General features: G+C 42.3%; 3 protein-coding genes and 1 pseudogene across 3 annotated transcripts in view; all 4 read left to right on the top strand.

The window, feature by feature from the left end:
* The window catches only part of LOC114290835 (uncharacterized), a 54,611-nt gene that overhangs the window by 24,754 nt on the left and 10,328 nt on the right, over positions 1 to 19,529 (top strand).
* Positions 9,387 to 10,845, top strand: LOC145807056 (uncharacterized). Its single transcript, XM_082904970.1, has 2 exons — positions 9,387 to 9,678; positions 10,105 to 10,845. The coding sequence occupies exons 1-2, from the start codon at positions 9,387 to 9,389 to the stop codon at positions 10,599 to 10,601; spliced, it is 789 nt and encodes a 262-aa protein (XP_082761096.1). The 3' UTR covers positions 10,602 to 10,845.
* On the top strand, positions 13,866 to 14,756 carry LOC145807055 (uncharacterized). The gene has a single exon (XM_082904969.1). It carries the CDS (start codon positions 13,866 to 13,868, stop codon positions 14,754 to 14,756), a length of 891 nt encoding a protein of 296 aa, XP_082761095.1.
* On the top strand, positions 15,404 to 16,279 carry LOC145806670 (protein EI24 homolog pseudogene; annotated as a pseudogene).

The raw sequence follows: 19,529 nt of genomic DNA, 5'->3' as shown, positions 1-19,529 counted from the left end.
CTTAGATACCTGATTATTGATTAAGCCAATAAATCTGTGTACAAAATAGTGGATTAACCACGTGCTAAATTTCCACTTTCCCTCAAGTCCATGCAGGGACAAAGGTTAAACTGTGAACGAACCTAAAATTCAATTTTCTGTCCAAATAGGCTAGGAGGGGTGGATCTCTCGGATTTCAGTGAAGAAGGAGTTGATGGTGGCGATGAGGGTAGAGAAGTCGGAGGAAGTGGTGGTGGTGGTGGAGAGGTCGTCGGAGAAGGTGGAGGGGGCGATGTGGGTGGTGCGGCTGAAGAGGAGGCCATCGACATCGTTGGGAGAGAGAGAAGCATTGGAGGAGAGAGGCTAAGGTGGGTCCCGAGATTTGTGTCTTCTCCAATGGAAGGCCGTCCATGGCTGCGAGACTGTGCTATGAAGAAAGAGAGAGCGAGAGGCGATGCGTCAATTTGGTACAGATAATAAGCATGTCCTTATGGACATACGCCTGTCCTTATGGACTTAGTAGTTTAGCGTGTGGACTTTTACACGGAAGAAATCCAAAATTGGATTTATGGACAGAGCACCCTATTAATTATGTACTTATTCATGAATATGTAAATATTTTTTGAAAAGACCACTGATATGTTATTTCTCCAAAAATGAAAGACAAAAATCTGAAAAAGAATTATGAACTTAAAAACCAAACAAACAAAATGAATTTTTTTTTTTCTCATCCAAATGCTAAATCACACTCTTTTTCCCACCAAAATAAACTGATTTCATGTTCAAGGAAAACAGGGCAAGTTCCCAAAAAGAAAATCCAAAGGTTGTGAAACTTTCCACCAAATATCCATTTTCTTCTTCAATCAAAAGATTCATTTGCTTGCTCTCATTCTCTTTTCTGCCTTCAAAAATGTCACAAAGTTACCAAGCTTTCACTCTCATGAGCCTCATCCCCAATTTAGTGAAAATTCCAGCGATCAAAGCTCTCTTACTCTTTAACTCCTCAACACTGCATGGCTTCGATCACACCCATCAATCCATATCCTTCGTCCTCCACCTCTTTCTCTCCTTCGAAATGCTCTCACATTCCCAATCTCTCCTCCTCCGACTTCTCTCTGGTCGAATCTCCTCCTCTTCCTTCACTATTTCATCTCTGCTCAATCATTTAACACAAACCCATTTGGATTTCAAGCCCCACCACGTTCTTCTCTACGAATCCATTGTCAATACCTATGTTCAACTTCAGTTACCGGAACAATCCCTCTTTTATTTCACTAAAATGATCGAAAAAGGCCTCGTGCCCTCATCGAATTCTTTCAATGGTTTTTGTAGAAATTTAATGTATAAAGAGAAATGATTGTATTATTGATTGATCTAATGTTATTGATGATGATTTGTTATATTTATTACAATGATTCATGATTCCTATATATAGAAGAGGGTGAGTGTGTAGTAGGTAAGGAGTAGGTGAAGTGGAGGTGGTAGTGGTGTAGTGGGTTAGGTTTAGTGGAGTAGGTGAGGTGGTAGTGGTGTAGTGGGTTAGGTTTAGTGGAGTAGGTTTAAGTGGGTGAAGTAGGTGATAGGTTTTAACAGCCCCCCGCAAACTCAAGGGGGATAGGAACTAACCAACTTGAGTTTGGAGAGAGTTACAAAACAAGAAAATACATAAAAATAAAAAAGGATAGGAGACACTGTATGGTCGTGTCAGACCGATGGTGAAGACACTGTATGGTGGTGTCATAACGTTGTAGAGGACACTGGATGGTGGTGTCATAACGTTATAGAGGACACTGTATGGGGGTGTCATAACGGTGTAGAAGACAGTTTATGGGGTCATGTCGGACCGTTGTAGAAGACAGTTTATGGGGTCATGTCGGACCGTTGTAGCAGACAATGTTGTGACAGTTGTTGTGACAGTTTACGGAGCCTTGCTGGACCCTTGTAGAAACTAACCGGAATCAATGTCGGGACAGTTTACAAACTCTTGTTGGACCCATGAAAGAGCTAACCGGAATCAATGTCGGGACAGTTTACAGAGTCTTGTCGGACCCTTGTAGAAACTAACCGGAATCAATGTCGGGACAGTTTACAGAGTCTTGTCGGACCCTTGTAGAAACTAACCGGAATCTATGTCGGGACAGTTTACAGAGTCTTGTCGGACCCTTGGAGAAACTAACCGGAATCTATGTCGGGACAGTTTACAGAGTCTTGTCGGACCCTTAAAAAATCGCACCCTCAAAAGGTGTGCCCAATCTTTCAAAAGGCGTACCATCAAAAGGCGTGCCCAATCCATAAAAAGGCGTGCCATCAAAAGGCGAGGTTAAGTCATAAAAAGATGTGCCGGACATGATGGCGAGGCACGTGAGCGCCTTGGCTTGCGCGCCCGTTTGTCGTCTGGCGTCAAGTGGCGCGCGATACGCGTGGCTGCCTCGGCTATTTAACCAAGACGGAGGCTGAGGCTGAGGCAGAAGCTGAGACAGAAAAACTGAGAGAAACCTCTGAAAAATTCTTCCTCTGCTGAGAGAGAAACTCTGTAATACGCTGTATTCTGAGAGAGATTTCTGAGAGAGACACTCTGTAACCAACCCTGCTCTGAAAAACTCAGCAACCCATAACATGGCCTCTTCTTCCCGTCCAGCTAACCAGAACATGGCCTCCTCTTCCCGTGGGCTGCTTACGCTCTTTCCAGAACTGAATGAGTCCACAAGAGAAATAACTGGTGTGGTGGCCAGTGAACCTCAACCAAACACCTCTGGTTTTGCTCCGTTGAACTTTCCGATGCGGTCGTTGGAGCAAAAAATGGCGGTGCAAACTGATATTGAGGCCAATCAGTATACTCTGAAGTCATGCGTGGAAACCATGACTGCGGTCACAAATTTGTCGCACCGGCTGCAGAGCAGGACAAATGAGGTGCAACAGTTAAACTCCCAGCTGGCTCTGCTCCAACGCATGTATAAGGATGCGCGAGCAGAGATAAGTGTGCTAAAGTCAGAAAACAAGGAGCTGAAGCGGAAGGCCACCGTGATGTTCCGATTTGGAGGGCCACCATATGCTGTAGTGGAGGAGCAGGGAGGAGTAAATGTGCTTGGTGGATTAGGAAGCACAGAGGCAGCATCGTCAAGGACCGCTCATGACGGAGGCAAAAAGAAGAGACCGGCTGCAGAGTAGGTCGGTGGGTGGCCGTCTGCAGAAAAGAAAACAAATCTGTTGTTGTTGTGATGGTGATCTTGTGTGGTTTCTCTTTTTTTTTTTTTTTTTTTTTTTTTTTTTTTTTGGTGTAAAATTGTGATCGGGGTTGATCCCTAAGATGAATAAAATATGGTTTGGTGTGCAAAGCTATATGGTATGAATGGAATTTGAAAAAGATTAAGAATAATGTGAAAGAAAAATAAATAAAGAAATAATAAAAATATATTTGAAATCAAAATGAAAGATGGGGAGAAATAAGGAAAGTGGTTTGGAGAAAATAAATAAAAAATAATGGAGTTTGAAATCAAACGGAGGAGAGAGAGGGGACAAGCCCATGTGAGGGAAAGAGGGGTTTAAAGAAAGTGAGGGAGTGGGTTGATTAAAACAAGGATTGTGGGTTTGAAAGTGGAAAGATGAGAGAGAGAGTGGGGTACATGATGGGTATGTGATAAAATAAAATATAAAATCAGTGGGTGGAGCATATGCATTAGCATAATTAAATCCATGCACCCGAAGAGGACTCTCTCATCCACCGCCCAGACCACCATTGAAATCGATTCCCTTTATGAGGGTGTTGACTTTTACTCCCCCATTACCCGTGCCAGATTTGAGGAGCTCAACATGGATCTCTTCAGAAAGTGTATGGAACCAGTTGAGAAGTGTTTGAGAGATGCTAAGATGGACAAGAGCACTGTTCACGATGTTGTTCTTGTTGGTGGTGTTAGCATATTATATTAAGTGATATTATATTAGCCGAAAGGTAGCCGAAAGATACACTAGGGTCTGTCTGTAATCATTTTATGCACTCAGGGATAGCACTCAGGGGGATCATCTTGTAATTGCATTTCTTGTAAACCCTAATCTTAATCTATAAATAGGGGGTGATATTCTATCATTCCCCAAGCTGGTTACCCAAGCTTCATGGTATCAGAGCTACACCTCTAGGGTTAGGGTTCAAAACGTACCTAGTTGGATCATCTACTGGGTTGATCTCCTTCAGCCGTCCTCTGCTTCATCTTCGTCCCTCCGCTCGTCTGCTTCGTCTTCATCTTCGTCTGCTCGTCTGCTTCGTCTCTGCTTCGTCTGCTCGTCTGCTCGTCTGCTTCGTCTGCTTCGTCTGCTCGTCTGCTCGTCGTCCTCATCTCCCTCGCCTTCCGCCATCGCTCTCGTCGTCCTCATCTCCCTCGCCTTCGTCACTCTGGTATCTCACACCCTTGATATATATAAATATATGTATATATATGCTGATATATATTAATATAACCTGATCATATATATTTATATATATAAATACATGTTTATATAAATAAATCAATATATATATATATATAACCCAAAAAAAAAAAACAAACAAAAAAAAAAAAAAAAAAACAAACAAAAAAAAAACAAAGGAAAAAAAAAAAGAAAAAAAAAAAAAGAAGAAGAATGGTTTCTTAATTTTTTTTTTTGTTTTGTCTTTATAGTAGTCATTGTGCCTGTTATCTCACTACCACCTTCCGGGTTTGTGATTATCACTAGTTTTGTTGCGGGTTCGGTAGTATTGTATCCATGACAGATTCCACCAGTGTGTCTCCTTCTTCTCAAACACCAAAGAGTGAGAGTCCCATTCTACCTACTACCATGACTGAGAACCCCAACCCTAGTCTGAAAATCACCACCTCTCTATTTAATGGTCAAAACTACCTAGCATGGTCTCAAAGTTTGACTTTGTTTTTGAAAAGCAGAGGAAAGATGGGGTATATTGATGGCAGGATACAGGCACCTAGTACCACTGACTCAGGATATGACCAATGGGAGATTACCAACTCTTTGATTATGAGTTGGCTTATCCATTCGATGGTTCCAGAACTTGGTGAGGGCTACTTGTCTATGGAAACCGCCCAGGACATTTGGGAGGCTGTGGCTGTTACCTATTCCCGCAAAGGAAATTTTTCACAGGCATTTGAGTTGCGCTGCTCTATTGAGAGCTCACTTCAGGGGGAGCAAACTGTTCTTCAATACTTCACTTTCCTTACCAACGGCTGGAAACGCCTTGACCACCTGGAAGACTATAAGCCCGTTTGCCCTACTGATTCTATTGGGTACAAAAAGTTCATCGCCCGGGAACGGGTCTTTAAATTTTTGGCCGGCTTAAATGTGGAATATGATCCAGTTAGGGGTCGAGTTTTGAGTATGGATACTCTTCCTTCACTTCAGGAGGCATTTGCCTATGTACAAAATGAGGAGAGTCGCCGGTCTGCCATGATGTCCACTGTCTCTACTGACCGTTCCGCATTACTATCTACTCCTCGAGATGGCCTCAGCCTGCCTCTTTCGTCTGCTAATAAGGAGTCTGTATTCTGTGATTATTGCAAGAAGCCGCGGCATACTCGTGAGACGTGTTGGAAGCTTCATGGGACTCCATCCGGGGGTCGAGGTGATCGGTCTGGTTCTCGAGGAGGTCGGTCAGGCCAATCTAGAGGACGTGGTTCATATTCCCGGGCTCATCAGTCAAGTACCGTTGATACCCTTGAGTCTAAATCTACTTCTGTTACCCCAACTTCTGATACTGAACTAGAGGATGCTTTGCGCCAATTGTTGGACCGCCGATCTTCTACTACTCTCAGTACCGCTTCCTCGTCCTTTGCCCGCTCAGGTAACTTAGCATCTTCTCCTTGTGCTTTCCTGTGTCATACATCATTGCCTTGGATTATTGATTCTGGTGCCTCAGATCATATGTCTGGCTCCTCTGATCTTTTCTCTGTCTATAAGCCCTCTTCAGGTCAGGACAAAGTTAGGATTGCCGATGGTACTGTTTCTTCCATTTCTGGAAAAGGTTTAGTCCAAGTCACTCCTACCATACATCTATCTTCTGTTCTCCATGTTCCCAAGTTTTCTGTTAATCTGTTATCTTTAAGTCGTCTTACCCAAGATTTGAATTGTAGCGTGACGTTTTTTCATGATCATTGTCTTTTTCAGGACCTTGTCACGGGGAGGACGATTGGCAGTGGTAGTGCAGAAAATGGTCTCTACTTCCTAGATCAACCGGACAAACTTGCTTATTCTTCCACCACGTCTTCTACTACCCCCGCTGATTTATGGCTGTGGCATCGGCGTCTTGGGCATCCCTCCTTTCATTTACTTAAGCATTTATTTCCTTCTAGTTTTGCAAAACATCATGTGTCTGAATTTCTTTGTGAGTCTTGTCAACTTGGAAAACAACATAGAGCTTCTTTTGCTCCCAGTTTGAATAAAAGCTCCGTTCCTTTTTCATTAATACATTCTGATGTTTGGGGTCCCTCTCGTGTTCTGTCTGTGAAAGGTCATCGCTGGTTTGTTACATTTATTGATGATTTTTCTCGTGCTACTTGGGTGTATCTCATGAAAGATAAGAGTGAGGTTTTCTCTGTGTTTCGCACTTTTCATAAGATGATTTGTACTCAGTTTGGGGCCACTATCAAAATATTTCGTTCTGATAATGGCGGGGAATACATAGATTCTGGGTTAGGACAATATTTCTCTACTCATGGCATTATCCATCAGACCTCTTGCACCAATACCCCTCAACAAAATGGGGTGGCCGAACGCAAGAATCGGCACCTTCTTGACATGGCTCGGTGTATGTGTTTTTTTATGAATGTCCCTCGGCCCTATTGGGGTGACGCTGTTCTCACCGCTGCCCATCTTATTAATCGTCTCCCTACCCAGGTCTTGGACAAACAGGCTCCGCTTCATGTCCTCCTTGGTTCTTCGTCCTTGTTTTCTATTCCTCCCAAAATATTTGGTTGTGTCTGTTTTGTCCATAATCACTCTCCCTCTCGTGGTAAGTTGGACCCTCGCTCCCTCAAGTGTGTTTTCCTTGGTTACTCTCCTACTCAAAAGGGGTATAAATGTTACCATCCTTCTTCTCGTAAGTGGTTTGTGTCCATGGATGTCACTTTCTTTGAATCCCAGTCCTATTTCTTGTCCTCTCCGGTGTCACCGTCCTCATTTCCGGGGGAGCCTTGGTGTGAAGTGAGTCCTGTGCCTCCTATGGAAGAACCAGTTGTTCTTGCACCACCCGCTACTACTGTGCTTCCTATGGAGGAACCAGTTGTTCTTGCACCACCCTCTTCTACTGGGACTCTAGAACCCACTGTCACCAAGAATACGGATGGGCATGTTTATGTCCGGGACATAGACAGAAAACAAGTTAACTGGATACACGGGACCGTTTCTGCTACCCCACTGCCATCTCCTGCTTCTGATGAGAGTCGAGGTAACTTTGAATCTCTCGAGTCCATTGATCTTGATATTCCTATTGCCAAGAGGAAGGGTGTGAGATCTTGTACTCAACATCCTATCTCACAGTTTGTATCATACTCTCATTTGTCATCCTCATACAGAGCGTTTGTGTCCAATATTTCCTCTGTTAGCATTCCTAACCATTTTCAGGATGCTCTTGCTACCTCTGAATGGAAACTAGCCATGATTGAGGAAATGAAAGCACTTAGGAAGAATGGCACTTGGGAATTGACTGAGTTACCTCCGGGCAAACGACCAGTGGGATGTAAATGGGTATATACTGTGAAACACAAAGCAGATGGGTCTATTGAGCGTTACAAGGCAAGACTTGTGGCAAAAGGGTTTACTCAGACATATGGCATTGATTATCAGGAGACCTTCGCACCCGTGGCTAAAATGAATTCAGTCAGAATACTTCTCTCTCTAGCAGCTAATCTGGATTGGCCGCTTTATCAGTTTGATGTCAAGAATGCTTTTCTTCATGGTGACCTCGAAGAAGAAGTATATATGGACATCCCTCCGGGTTTTGAGGATCATCAAACAGAAGGCAAAGTATGCAAACTTCGAAAGTCATTATATGGTCTCAAACAGTCTCCAAGGGCTTGGTTTGAGAGATTTACTCAGGCTATGTTTAAATATGGCTTCAAACAAAGTCAAGCAGATCACACATTGTTTGTGAAACATTCCTCACACGGTAAGACTACAGCACTTATTGTTTATGTAGATGACATAGTTCTTACAGGCAATGATAGTGGGGAAATACCTCTGTTGAAGAAATATTTAGCTAAAGAGTTTGAAATCAAAGACTTGGGCAGCTTGAAGTATTTTCTGGGAATTGAAGTTGCTCGCTCTAAGGATGGGATATTTATCTCACAGAGAAAATATGTGCTTGACCTGTTGAAGGAAACTGGGATGCTTGGCTGCAAGGCATGTGCCACCCCCCTGGAACCCAATCAGAAATTAGGGGATGATGAAGGAGGAGAAGTTGTGGATAGGGGGAGCTATCAACGACTAGTGGGTAAGCTCATTTACCTATCTCACTCCCGTCCTGATATTGCTGTTGCTGTCAGTATAGTTAGTCAGTTTATGCATGCTCCTCATCAGATTCACCTTGAGGCTGTCATGAGAATCTTGAGGTATTTGAAGTCTGCTCCTGGTAAGGGTCTGTATTTTTCAAAGTATGATCATCTTCGTGTAGAAGCCTATACAGATGCTGACTGGGCTGGATCAGTATCTGATAGGAGATCAACTTCAGGGTATTGCACATTTGTTGGCGGCAACCTAGTTACTTGGAGGAGTAAGAAACAGAATGTGGTTGCCAGGTCCAGCGCAGAAGCTGAGTTTAGAGCTATGGCACAAGGTGTGTGTGAACTTTTATGGATCAAATTATTGTTGCGTGATCTAGGTATTGATCAAACGGACTCCATGCGGTTATACTGTGATAATAAGGCCGCCATCAACATCGCTCACAATCCAGTTCAACATGACAGGACAAAACATGTTGAGATTGATCGCCACTTCATTAAGGAGAAACTCACTAGTGGTATCATTTGTACTCCCTTTGTCCAGTCTGGTGAACAACTTGCTGACATTCTCACCAAGGGGATTGGCACTAAACCATTTCATGACATATTAGTCAAGCTGGGCATGAGAGATATCTTCGCACCAGCTTGAGGGGGAGTGTTAGCATATTATATTAAGTGATATTATATTAGCCGAAAGGTAGCCGAAAGATACACTAGGGTCTGTCTGTAATCATTTTATGCACTCAGGGATAGCACTCAGGGGGATCATCTTGTAATTGCATTTCTTGTAAACCCTAATCTTAATCTATAAATAGGGGGTGATATTCTATCATTCCCCAAGCTGGTTACCCAAGCTTCAGGTGGATCTACCAGGATTCCCAAGGTCCAGCAGCTATTGCAGGACTTCTTCAATGGGAAGGACTGTTCACGATGTTGTTCTTGTTGGTGGATCTACCAGGATTCCCAAGGTCCAGCAGCTATTGCAGGACTTCTTCAATGGGAAGGACTGTTGCTTATGGTGCTTCTGTCCAAGCTGCTATCTTGAGTGGCGAGGGTAATGAGAAGGTTCAGGACCTCTTGTTGTTGGATGTTACCCCACTTTCCCTTGGTTTGGAAACCGCTGGTGGTGTTATGACTGTGTTGATCTTTGTATGTAGAGAAGTCGCCTCTGGTGGCGGCGAACTGGAAGCTATATGTATTGATAGAGATGACAGCGGAATAGGTTGAGGACCGGCGGATTAGGTTGAGGTCCGGCGGGCGGCCAAGGCGAGGTTGCCGCCCGCCGGTGACGCAAACAAAAATACTAAACTCTTAACCTTGCTCTGATACCATGTAGAAATTTAATGTATAAAGAGAAATGATTGTATTATTGATTGATCTAATGTTATTGATGATGATTTGTTATATTTATTACAATGATTCATGATTCCTATATATAGAAGAGGGTGAGTGTGTAGTAGGTAAGGAGTAGGTGAAGTGGAGGTGGTAGTGGTGTAGTGGGTTAGGTTTAGTGGAGTAGGTGAGGTGGTAGTGGTGTAGTGGGTTAGGTTTAGTGGAGTAGGTTTAAGTGGGTGAAGTAGGTGAGGTGGTAGTGGTGTAGTGGGTTAGGTTTAGTGGAGTAGGTTTAAGTGGGTGAAGTAGGTGATAGGTTTTAACAGTTTTTTAGCATGTCTTCTTAGGTCCAACAATTTTGAAAAAGCTTGGCGGGTTTTTAAGGATATGAGGGGTAGGGTTGCAATGGATGTGGATCGTTTTGGAATAATGATAAAGGGTTGTTATGAGAATGGTGACCTGAATCGAGCTTTTGACATTCTAGCTCAATTGGAGGATCTGGGTTTGTGTCAAAACGTTATGATCTACACTACTTTGATTGATGGGTGTTGTAAGAGTGGTGATATTAATACAGCAAAGAAGTTGTTCAATGAAATGGGGGAGTTGGGTTTGGTTGCTAATCAATTTACTTGTACAGTTTTGATCAATGGTTTTTTCAAAAAAGGGTTTAAAAAAGATGGGTTTGAGTTATGGGAGAAGATGAAGCTCTATGGTGTTTCTCCTAACATTTATACTTACAATTCTATAATGAATGAGTATTGTAATGATGGCAAAGTGAGTGATGCATTTCAACTGTTTGATGAAATGCTTTAAAGAGGGAGTGCGTGAGAATTGCTAATAATTTTCTCTCTGGAATATGACCATTAGTGAAGCTCTAAGTGCTGGAGAGGCAAGGTTCGAACATGGCTACTCAACTAAGGAAGAAGATCATTTGATCCGAAGCACGAAAAAAATCAAAAGCACAACTGACAAAAAAGATGAAAACATAGCCGAAAATTAGTCGGAGGATGGACAGGAAGGATTTGATACCATTAACCCACCTCCCACTGATGAGCCAATGGTTGAAAAATGGGAGACAAAAAATCAAGAAACACTCAAAAGGAAACTAATGAGGTGAAAATAGACAAAGCGAGATCATTCGAGTAAGCTCTCCTCAGATCATGGTTTAACGAAAGTGGTAATGAGAAAAATTTCGACTGTGATGTGGAGCAAAATTTCATCTGATGAAAAATGTAATGACTCGGATTCTGATTCATATCAGATTGGTATTGATGGGTTGGCAAGTGAACTTTAAATCTTATAATTGAGGATTCTTGGGTGATGTTTGGAACCTTGATTGAAGCCTTAACAAAGTGTTTAGGCAAGATTAGATCAAAAGCCTTAAATTTAAGTTTTTGTTTTTGACCAGCCTTCACTCTTTTGTCCTTTTCTTTTTTCATACTTTGAATTTGGATGTGAGGCTAGAACCATTGGAAAGCTTGTTTCTGAGGCTTCGATTTGGACACAAGAACGACCTAAAACGGAGTCCGAACGAGAGAGTTATACCTGTTTGAATTCTTAGTACCTGTTTTGGTTTTCTATAGGATCGACACCAGTCTGGAAAGGGTCGACCCTCTTATGCCTGTGTGTTAGTTGCTGGAAAATAGGGTAGACACCAGTTTGGGAGAGGGTCGACCCTCTTGCATGCTATCAAACATAAGTTCTTCATAGGGTCGAGCCCTGTGTTGAAAGGGTCGACCCCTGCAGACCTTTTTTTCTAGATTTTACTTCGTTTTGGGCCTACTTTTTGGGGATTTTGACTTGGTCTTTTGGGTTGACTTTGAGACTTCATTTTACTTTGACCTAGCACTATAAATAAGTCCTTCACTTAACATCTTCTTTACCTTTTCTTCTCTTTTTCTTTCTCCAAGCCGTGATGCACTCTCTCCCTCTCCAAAATCACTTTTTGCTCAAAGATCTTTAGATCTACTCTCTTGGAAGCATCTCCTTGCCTTGCTCCTTTGAGATAAAGTGTAGAGTTTATCAAGAGCTTCGTTTTGATCGAAGTAGAAGTTGGTTTCGACAACTTTGGAGTTTCAACCTTGTTTTGCTCATCTTCTCTTCTAAGCTTGAGGTAGGGATTTTCTTTGAGTTATATATATGTTTTTGCAAGATCTAGATGATTTTTGAAATCATCCTTTGATTAGTTTTGAAAATTAATTGTTGATTCAAGAAGATGAGTGATTTTGAAAGTGGGTTTATTTTCTTTTCCCTTTAAAAATAGAAATTGAGGGTTTTTGAGCTATATTGATGAAAGAAAGATGTTTTTGATGGGATCTTCTCAAATATTTGAAGATGAATGGTTTTTGGTGAGAAAACCTAAAAATTGGGAATTTTTAAGAAAGATGTTAAAAATCTTTAGAATATGTTGTTATATTTATTTTGTGTGCCAAAATAAATGATGTTTGAAAATTATTTATTTATTACATATAAATGATGGTTTTCCATGGAATAAGATAATTGTTGAAGTTTTGGGAAATGTTTGAAATGCGGGAATTTTGTTATCTCTTGGATGAATTGTAATAAAAAGTATTTATTTATCTTGTGAAATTGCATTAAAGTGAGAAATGAGAATTTTGATCACAATGAGAATATTGTGTAGGAGTATTGAAAGTGGAAGAAATATTGCATTGTATTATTAATCATTGCATTGGTATATCAATTCATTTGATTACATTGAACTTTGAAAGTTGATTTGAAAACTTGCATTGAGAAATGAATGTTGAGAAACAAGTTTTCATGAAATGGTTTTGGGGTAAATACAGTGGTAAGTCTTGAAAGGTAGTGTAGAGAATAGGTGTCGAGCCTTCCTGTCAATACTGGTAAAAATGACAGATTATGGGTGTCGAGCCTTCCAGTTGACACTGGTAAAAATGACAAATTGGTAGTATTTGTATAGTCTACTTACAGACACTGACATAGGGATTACCAGAGTTATATTTACCGCCCCTCAAATAAAATTTGATAAATGTTGAGCAGTTGAAATGGCATGACATCATTGAGCATGTTGGTTTTCAAAAGATGAAGGTGTGTTTTACTTTCAAAAAGGCCTGGCATGGCATAAGCATTCCATCTCTTGAGACTTGTGTAAAATGTGTATACTTTGTTAAGAATTCTCTACTGGGCTTTATGCTCACCCTACGGGATTTTTGTGCAGGAAAAGGAGTGGTGATTCTACCTAACTGAAGGCGTGAAAGTGTGTGTGTTGGGAGTACAATGCTCTCATTTTGCGTGACTCTGTTTTGTAAGCCAAGGGCTATATTTGTGTGGGTTTGAATAACCAATTTGTGTAACCGGACCTTAGCCTTGGAAACTTGTAAACCCATGAGGTATTTATTTGTTTATGTTATTTTGATTTGAAGTAAATGTATTATCATTTGGGCATGAAAATTGGGGTGCTACAAAAAAGATCTGGCAACTAATAAAGAACAAGAGGATAACGAAGATGGTATAGAAAAAGACAATGGGGGCATCGCTAGAGCCAAGATTCCACAAGCCCTGTTGAAAAAAATCAAAGAACCATGGAAGAAGTGTTTGATAGTTAGAATAGTGAGGAAAAATATAGGGTGTGAACTCTTCATGATGAAAATGACGCGAATTTAGGGCCTCCAAGCTAATTTTGAAGCCCTAGATATCGGCAACGGATTTTTCATTGTGAAATTTGACATGATACAAGATTATACTAAAGTCTTCACTGGGGGACCATGGATAGCCATGGATCACTATGTGACGGTGAGGAAATGGCAGCAAGATTTCAAATCAGACGACGCTGAAGAAGATACCACAGCTCTATGGGTGCGATTTCCAAATCTACCCATAGAGTACTACAATGAGAAAGCACTCTATCATATTGCTAAGGCCCTGGGAGTTCCATTAAAGATTGACATCAACACAGTTATGGCATCAAGAGGGAAATACACGTGAGTTTTATATACATGATATTAAAAATAAAAAGATTTTATATATTCTAATTTCTATATTCAACACATAGGTCCCAGACTGACTTGGACAAATAACATAAAAGGTTGGGAAAATACTATGGTAAGGTTGGATAGAGCAATGTGCAACACAGAATGGAGGACCAACTTCCCTAAAGGTCTTGTTCAAAATTTCCCTCGAACTTACTCAGATCATTCGTCTATGAAGATTTTCACCCAAGGTAACTCCCCTCCTAATCTTAGTTCTAAATCTTTTAAATTTGTTACTGCTTGGATCTCTCATGAGGAGTTCCAATCTGTTGTGGATAAGAATTGGGAGGATTCCCCTCCCTCTCTTGCGGATAAACTTGAGAATCTAGCCTTTAAAGCTAGTGTGTGGGACAAAGAGACTTTTGGGAACATCTTCAGGAATAAGAGGTGGTTACTTGGGAGGGTCGAAGGAATCCAAAAATCCCAAATTTCCAATTATTCCCACAACCTCCATCTGCTTGAGATGAATCTTATTGAGCAATACAACAAAATTCTTTGTCAAGAACTTTTATGGTTTCAGAAGTTTCAAAAATCCAGATCTAACTGGATTACCCAGGGGGATAAAAATACCAAATTCTTCCATCTATCTACCTTGACTAAAAAGAGGAAGTGCAAAATTGAGACCCTCAAGAATGATAGTGGTATGTGGATTGATAATGCTGAAGAGTTGAAATCTCTAATTCTTGATTATTTTGTGAATCTTTTTAGTTACACTCCTATGGTATCTCTTGATCATTGGAATAATTTAACTCCTAATTTGATTATCCAAGAGGATAATGTTGAGTTGACCAAGGAGGTTTCTAGTGATAAAATCTGGAGGGCTATGAAGCCCCTGGAAGAGATGGATTTCAAGCTATGTTTTACCATACTTATTGGAATACTATTGGCACTACTGTTTGTGAGTTTGTTAAAAACTGTTTTGCTAACAATTGCTTTCCACCTGAAATCAATAGAACTTTAGTTGCCCTTATTCCTAAAATTGAAAACCCTGAGAGCATCAAACAGTTCAGACCCATTAGCCTTTGCAATGTGTCCTATAAAATTATATCCAAAATCATCGTTGGTAGAATCCGACCTCTCTTGTATAAAATTATATCCATATGCCGGGAATTTCGTACCACAGGAGCCTCCGCTGCTGGGGCGGATTGTGATAGAGCTCAGCCAGCCAGAGGTGGCTTCCGGCTACAGCCGCGACATGTCAGCAACAACTGGGCTTCGCTCTGAAGTAGCAACCCAAACCCTTGACCAGGCTGAGGCCGGAGGAAGAGACAAAATGAAGGCAGATGCCGATCCTATTGAACAACTGCTATGGGAAGTCGAGGCTCTGAAAGTCAGAGGGATGAACAAGCAACAAACATCTGCGATCATGACCAAAGCCGTGGATGATGCTTTCCCCACTCCAATCAAAGGCGGTTCAAGCCAGGCAGAAAACCGAGATGGGCCCCGTCATGCCCAAACAATTCCTGTCGTTCCCAACCCTGCACCGGGAAAGGGTCAAAAAGCCAAGGCAGTGCCACCCGACCCTTTCGCTAGCGCATCTGGCAAGAATCCTCAAACTTCAAAGTAACTTCAAAAAGCTAAAGCAGGCATCACTACTCTCGCTCCATGGTTTCACAGAAGCTCTCTCTCTCCACATCCATTGTACATATTCAGCTTTATTATAAGCAGCATGTGGTACAATGACATTGCTAAGTATGGTTTTCTTGCGAATGCAAAATCTGGAAATACTGTTACTGAGCTATCGAGCTCGCCGAAAGCAACTCAGACGGATAAACCTACTGACCTTGGGGGAGTCATGATTGGAATAGCTGAACAGGTCTATTCAGTCCTCCTCTTGAATGTATTCTTCCTAGAGTTTTTTGTTACAGGATACATACCTTATATTGGGAAGATGCTGAATTTCTTACTTCTTTCCTGGATGTATGCTTACTACTGCTTTGAGTACAAATGGAACTTCTCTGGACTGAGTTTGGACAAAAGACTTGATTTCTTTGAATCCAACTGGGCATTCTTTGCTGGTTTTGGAAATCCATGTATTCTGGCTATTTTCTTTTTCTCTCCTCTTGTGAGCTATGGGGTCATGGCTATACTCCATATGCAGCAACAAGATGCCCACGTCGCCGTCTCCTTCGAGATCCCCGATTACACCGCCGACGTCGTCGCCACCGGCGCCCTCCGCCTCCTCGAAGCCGTTCGCTCCCACATCTCCGCCACCGGCCGATCCCACATCAAATCCTATCAAGCCGGATCCTCCGAAATGTTCGGATCTACTCTTCCTCCATCGAAAGGAGTTGTTCCTCTTCACGATCTCCCATATCAGAGGCCCTGGAACAGTCGCCATTTCAATGGCTTCAACCTCGATTAAAAATGCTCATCAACACCCGAGTGGAATTTGTGAAACAAAGACAACAGGGGAACCTTTGATCTGAGCAAACCAGACACACAGAGACATCTCTCTCTCTCGTTTTTTTCAAACCCCTTTTACTTTTCTTCTTTTATTTCTTTATTTTTTCTTTTCATCCATTTTACACCACCACACACTACCAGCGCACATGCTTTCCATTACTATATTATTATTATTATTATTATTATTCTTTACAAAAACAAAAAAAACAAAAAAAACAAAAAAAAACAAAAAAAAAACAAAACAAAACAAACAAACAAACCCATTGCAGGTTTTTACAAAACCGTGGGCCACGAAACCTTTTTTCATTATTATTTCTTTGCAAAAACAAAAAAAAAAACAAAACAAAACAAAACAAAACAAAAAAAAAAAAAGAAGGAAGAAGACGGACTGCACACCAAACACCTTTTATTCATGTCGGGGCTCACCCCGATCACCATTTTACACCAAAAAAAAAAAAAAAAAAAAAAAAACCAAAACAAAACAACACAAAACAACCACACCCACAGTGGGATTTTTCTTCTCTACTCTGCAGCTGGTCTCTTCTTTTTGCCTCCGTCCTGGGCGGCCCTTGACGGTGCTGCCTCTGTGCTTCCCACGCCGCCGAGCACGTTCACTCCCCCATACTCCTCCACTGCAGCATATGGCGGCCCTCCAAATCGGAACATCACTGTGGCCTTCCGCTTCAGCTCCTTGTTTTCTGCCTTTAGCACACTTATCTCTGCTCGCGCATCCTTATACATGCGCTGGAGCAGAGCCAGTTGGGCATTTAACTGCTGCACCTCATTTGTCCTGCTCTGCAGCCGATGCGACAAGTTTGTGACCGCAGTCATGGTTTCCACACATGACTTCAATGTATACTGATTGGCCTCCACATCCGACTGCACTGCCATTCTTTGCTCCACAGACCGCATAGGAAAGTTCAACGGAGCAAACTCCGGGGCGCTTGGTTGAGGTTCCAGTGCCACCGCACCAGTTATCTCTCTTGTTGACTCGTTGAGGTCGGGAAAGAGAGTGAGCAGACCACGGGACGAAGAGGCCATATTCTGGGTAGCTGAACGGGAAGAAGAGGCCATTTTCTGGGCAACCGAGTATTACAGAGTGTTTCAAGATTTGCAGCTCTTAGAGACAATCTCTCAGAAAACGAATATCTCTCTCAGAAAATGAAGAGTTTTTTCAGAAGTTTTTTCACAAAGTTTTTTTGTCTTCGCTTCTGTCTCAAGCACAGCCTCCGCCTCAGTTTATAAAGACCCTGACGAAGAGGCAGACACGCGCATCATGCGCCGCTCGGCGCTCGACGACAACATGGGCGCGCCTTTTGATGGCCCGTCTTTTGATGGCACGCCTTTTGATGGCACGCCTTTTTATGGATTGGGCACGCCTTTTGATGGCACGCCTTTTTTGACCGATTGGGCACACCTTTTGAGGGTGCGACTTTTTAGGGGTCCGACAAGACTCTGTAAAGTGTCCCGACATTGATTCCGGTTAGCTCCTTCAAGGGTCCGACAAGACTCAGTAAACTGTCCCAACATTGATTCCGGTTCGCTCCTTCAAAGGGTCCGACAAGACTCTGTAAACTGTCCCGACATTGATTCCAGTTAGTTTCTACAAGGATCCAGCAAGACTCCGTAAACTGTCACAACAACTGCCACAACAGTGTCTGTTACAACGGTCCGACATGACCCCGTAAACTGTCTTCTACATCGGTCCGACATGACCCCATAAACTGTCTTCTACATCGGTCTGACACGACCACACAGTGTCTGCTACAACGGTCCGACATGACCCCATAAACTGTCTTCTACATCGGTCTGACACCGCCATCCAGTGTCCTCTACACCGTTATGACACCACCATACAGTGTCCTCTACATGGTTATGACACCCCCATACAGTGTCCTCTACAACGTTATGACACCACCATCCAGTGTCTTCACCAATGGTCTGACACGACCATACAGTGTCTCTTATCCTCTTTTATTTTTATGTATTTTCTTGTTTTGTTACTCTCTCCAAACTCAAGTTGGTTAGTTCCTATCCCCCTTGAGTTTGCGGGGGGCTGTTAAAATCCACCTACTCTCCACCTACTTCACCCACTTAAACCTACTCCACTAAACCTAACCCACTACACCACTACCACCTCACCTACTCCACTAAACCTAACCCACTACACCACTACCACCTCCACTTCACCTACTCCTTACCTACTACACACTCACCCTCTTCTATATATAGGAATCATGAATCATTGTAATAGATATCAATAAAAATCAATCAATAAATCAATCAATAATACATTGATTTTTACAGATTACCTCAGAAACTTAAAAGTTTTCTGTGGACTGCCCTTCATGGTAAACTCTTAACAAACCAGTCAAGGGAAAAAAGGGTCTGACCTCAGACCCTTTGTGCCTGAGCTGCAATGAGGTGGAAGATATGAATCATCTTTTAGAACCTGCTACAAAGCCAAAGCTGTTTGGTTAGCTATTTTGGAAGAAAATGGTATTTGGAAATGTTACAAAAATCTTGGCTGGATTAGCTTACTTTTAATTCTAGAAACGAAAAAACATTTCAATGAACATCTCACTTGGTACAATGTTTTTGTTGTGTGCCTATTGAAAATTTGGAAAAACAGAAAATCCAAGATTTTTGAATAAACAGACTAGTAACCATGATAGTGTGAAATTTATCCTAGATTATTCTAATGAGATTCACCAAGCTTTTAACATAACCATTGTCAATCCTAGACCAACTTTCAAACTAATCAAGTGGTCTTTGCCTCCAGCAAGTAGAATTAAACTGAATATGTAACGTCCCCAGCACCAAGTGATATTGTCCGCTTTAGGCCAGGTTATTGCCGAAGCATCACCTCGGCTCCTCACGGTTTTGTTTTCCCCTGGAAAAGGCCTCACTTGGGGGAGGGAGGTTCGTAGGCTTATAAGGCACTACCTCTCCTCCAACCTAATCGATGTGGGATTCGCCTTAAGGAGCAGTACGCCAGGGCGCACTCTCCCCCTTATGGACTCAGCGTCCTCGCTGAGGAACGCCGAGGTTTGCCCCACCACCGACACTGGCTCTGATACCACTGTAACGTCCTCAGCACCAAGTGATATTGTCCGCTTTAGGTCGGGTTATTGCCAAAGCATCACCTCGGCTCCTCACGGTTTTGTTTTCCCCTGGAAAAGGCCTCACTTGGGGAAGGGAGGTTCGTAGGCTTATAAGGCACTACCTCTCCTCCAACCTAATCGATGTGGGATTCGCCTTAAGAAGCAGTACGCCAGGGCGCACTCTCCCCCTTATGGACTCAGCGTCCTCGCTGAGGAACGCCGAG

The sequence above is a fragment of the Camellia sinensis genome, chromosome 14 (assembly GCF_055761805.1).
Source record: "Camellia sinensis isolate YWXY chromosome 14, ASM5576180v1, whole genome shotgun sequence".
Taxonomy (NCBI): Eukaryota; Viridiplantae; Streptophyta; class Magnoliopsida; order Ericales; family Theaceae; genus Camellia; species Camellia sinensis.
Note: the sequence above shows the minus strand (reverse complement) of the source record. Positions and strands in the feature narration are given on the sequence as shown.

Bases quoted from the DNA above. Each gene is read 5' to 3' on its own strand.
- LOC145807055 (XM_082904969.1), top strand. From the start codon at position 13,866: ATGGTAAGGTTGGATAGAGCAATGTGCAACACAGAATGGAGGACCAAC.
- LOC145807056 (XM_082904970.1), top strand. From the start codon at position 9,387: ATGTTGTTCTTGTTGGTGGATCTACCAGGATTCCCAAGGTCCAGCAGC. The intron at 9,679-10,104 runs GTTGAGGACCGG...AGTAGGTGATAG, and splicing joins TAGAGATGACAGCGGAATAG to GTTTTAACAGTTTTTTAGCA.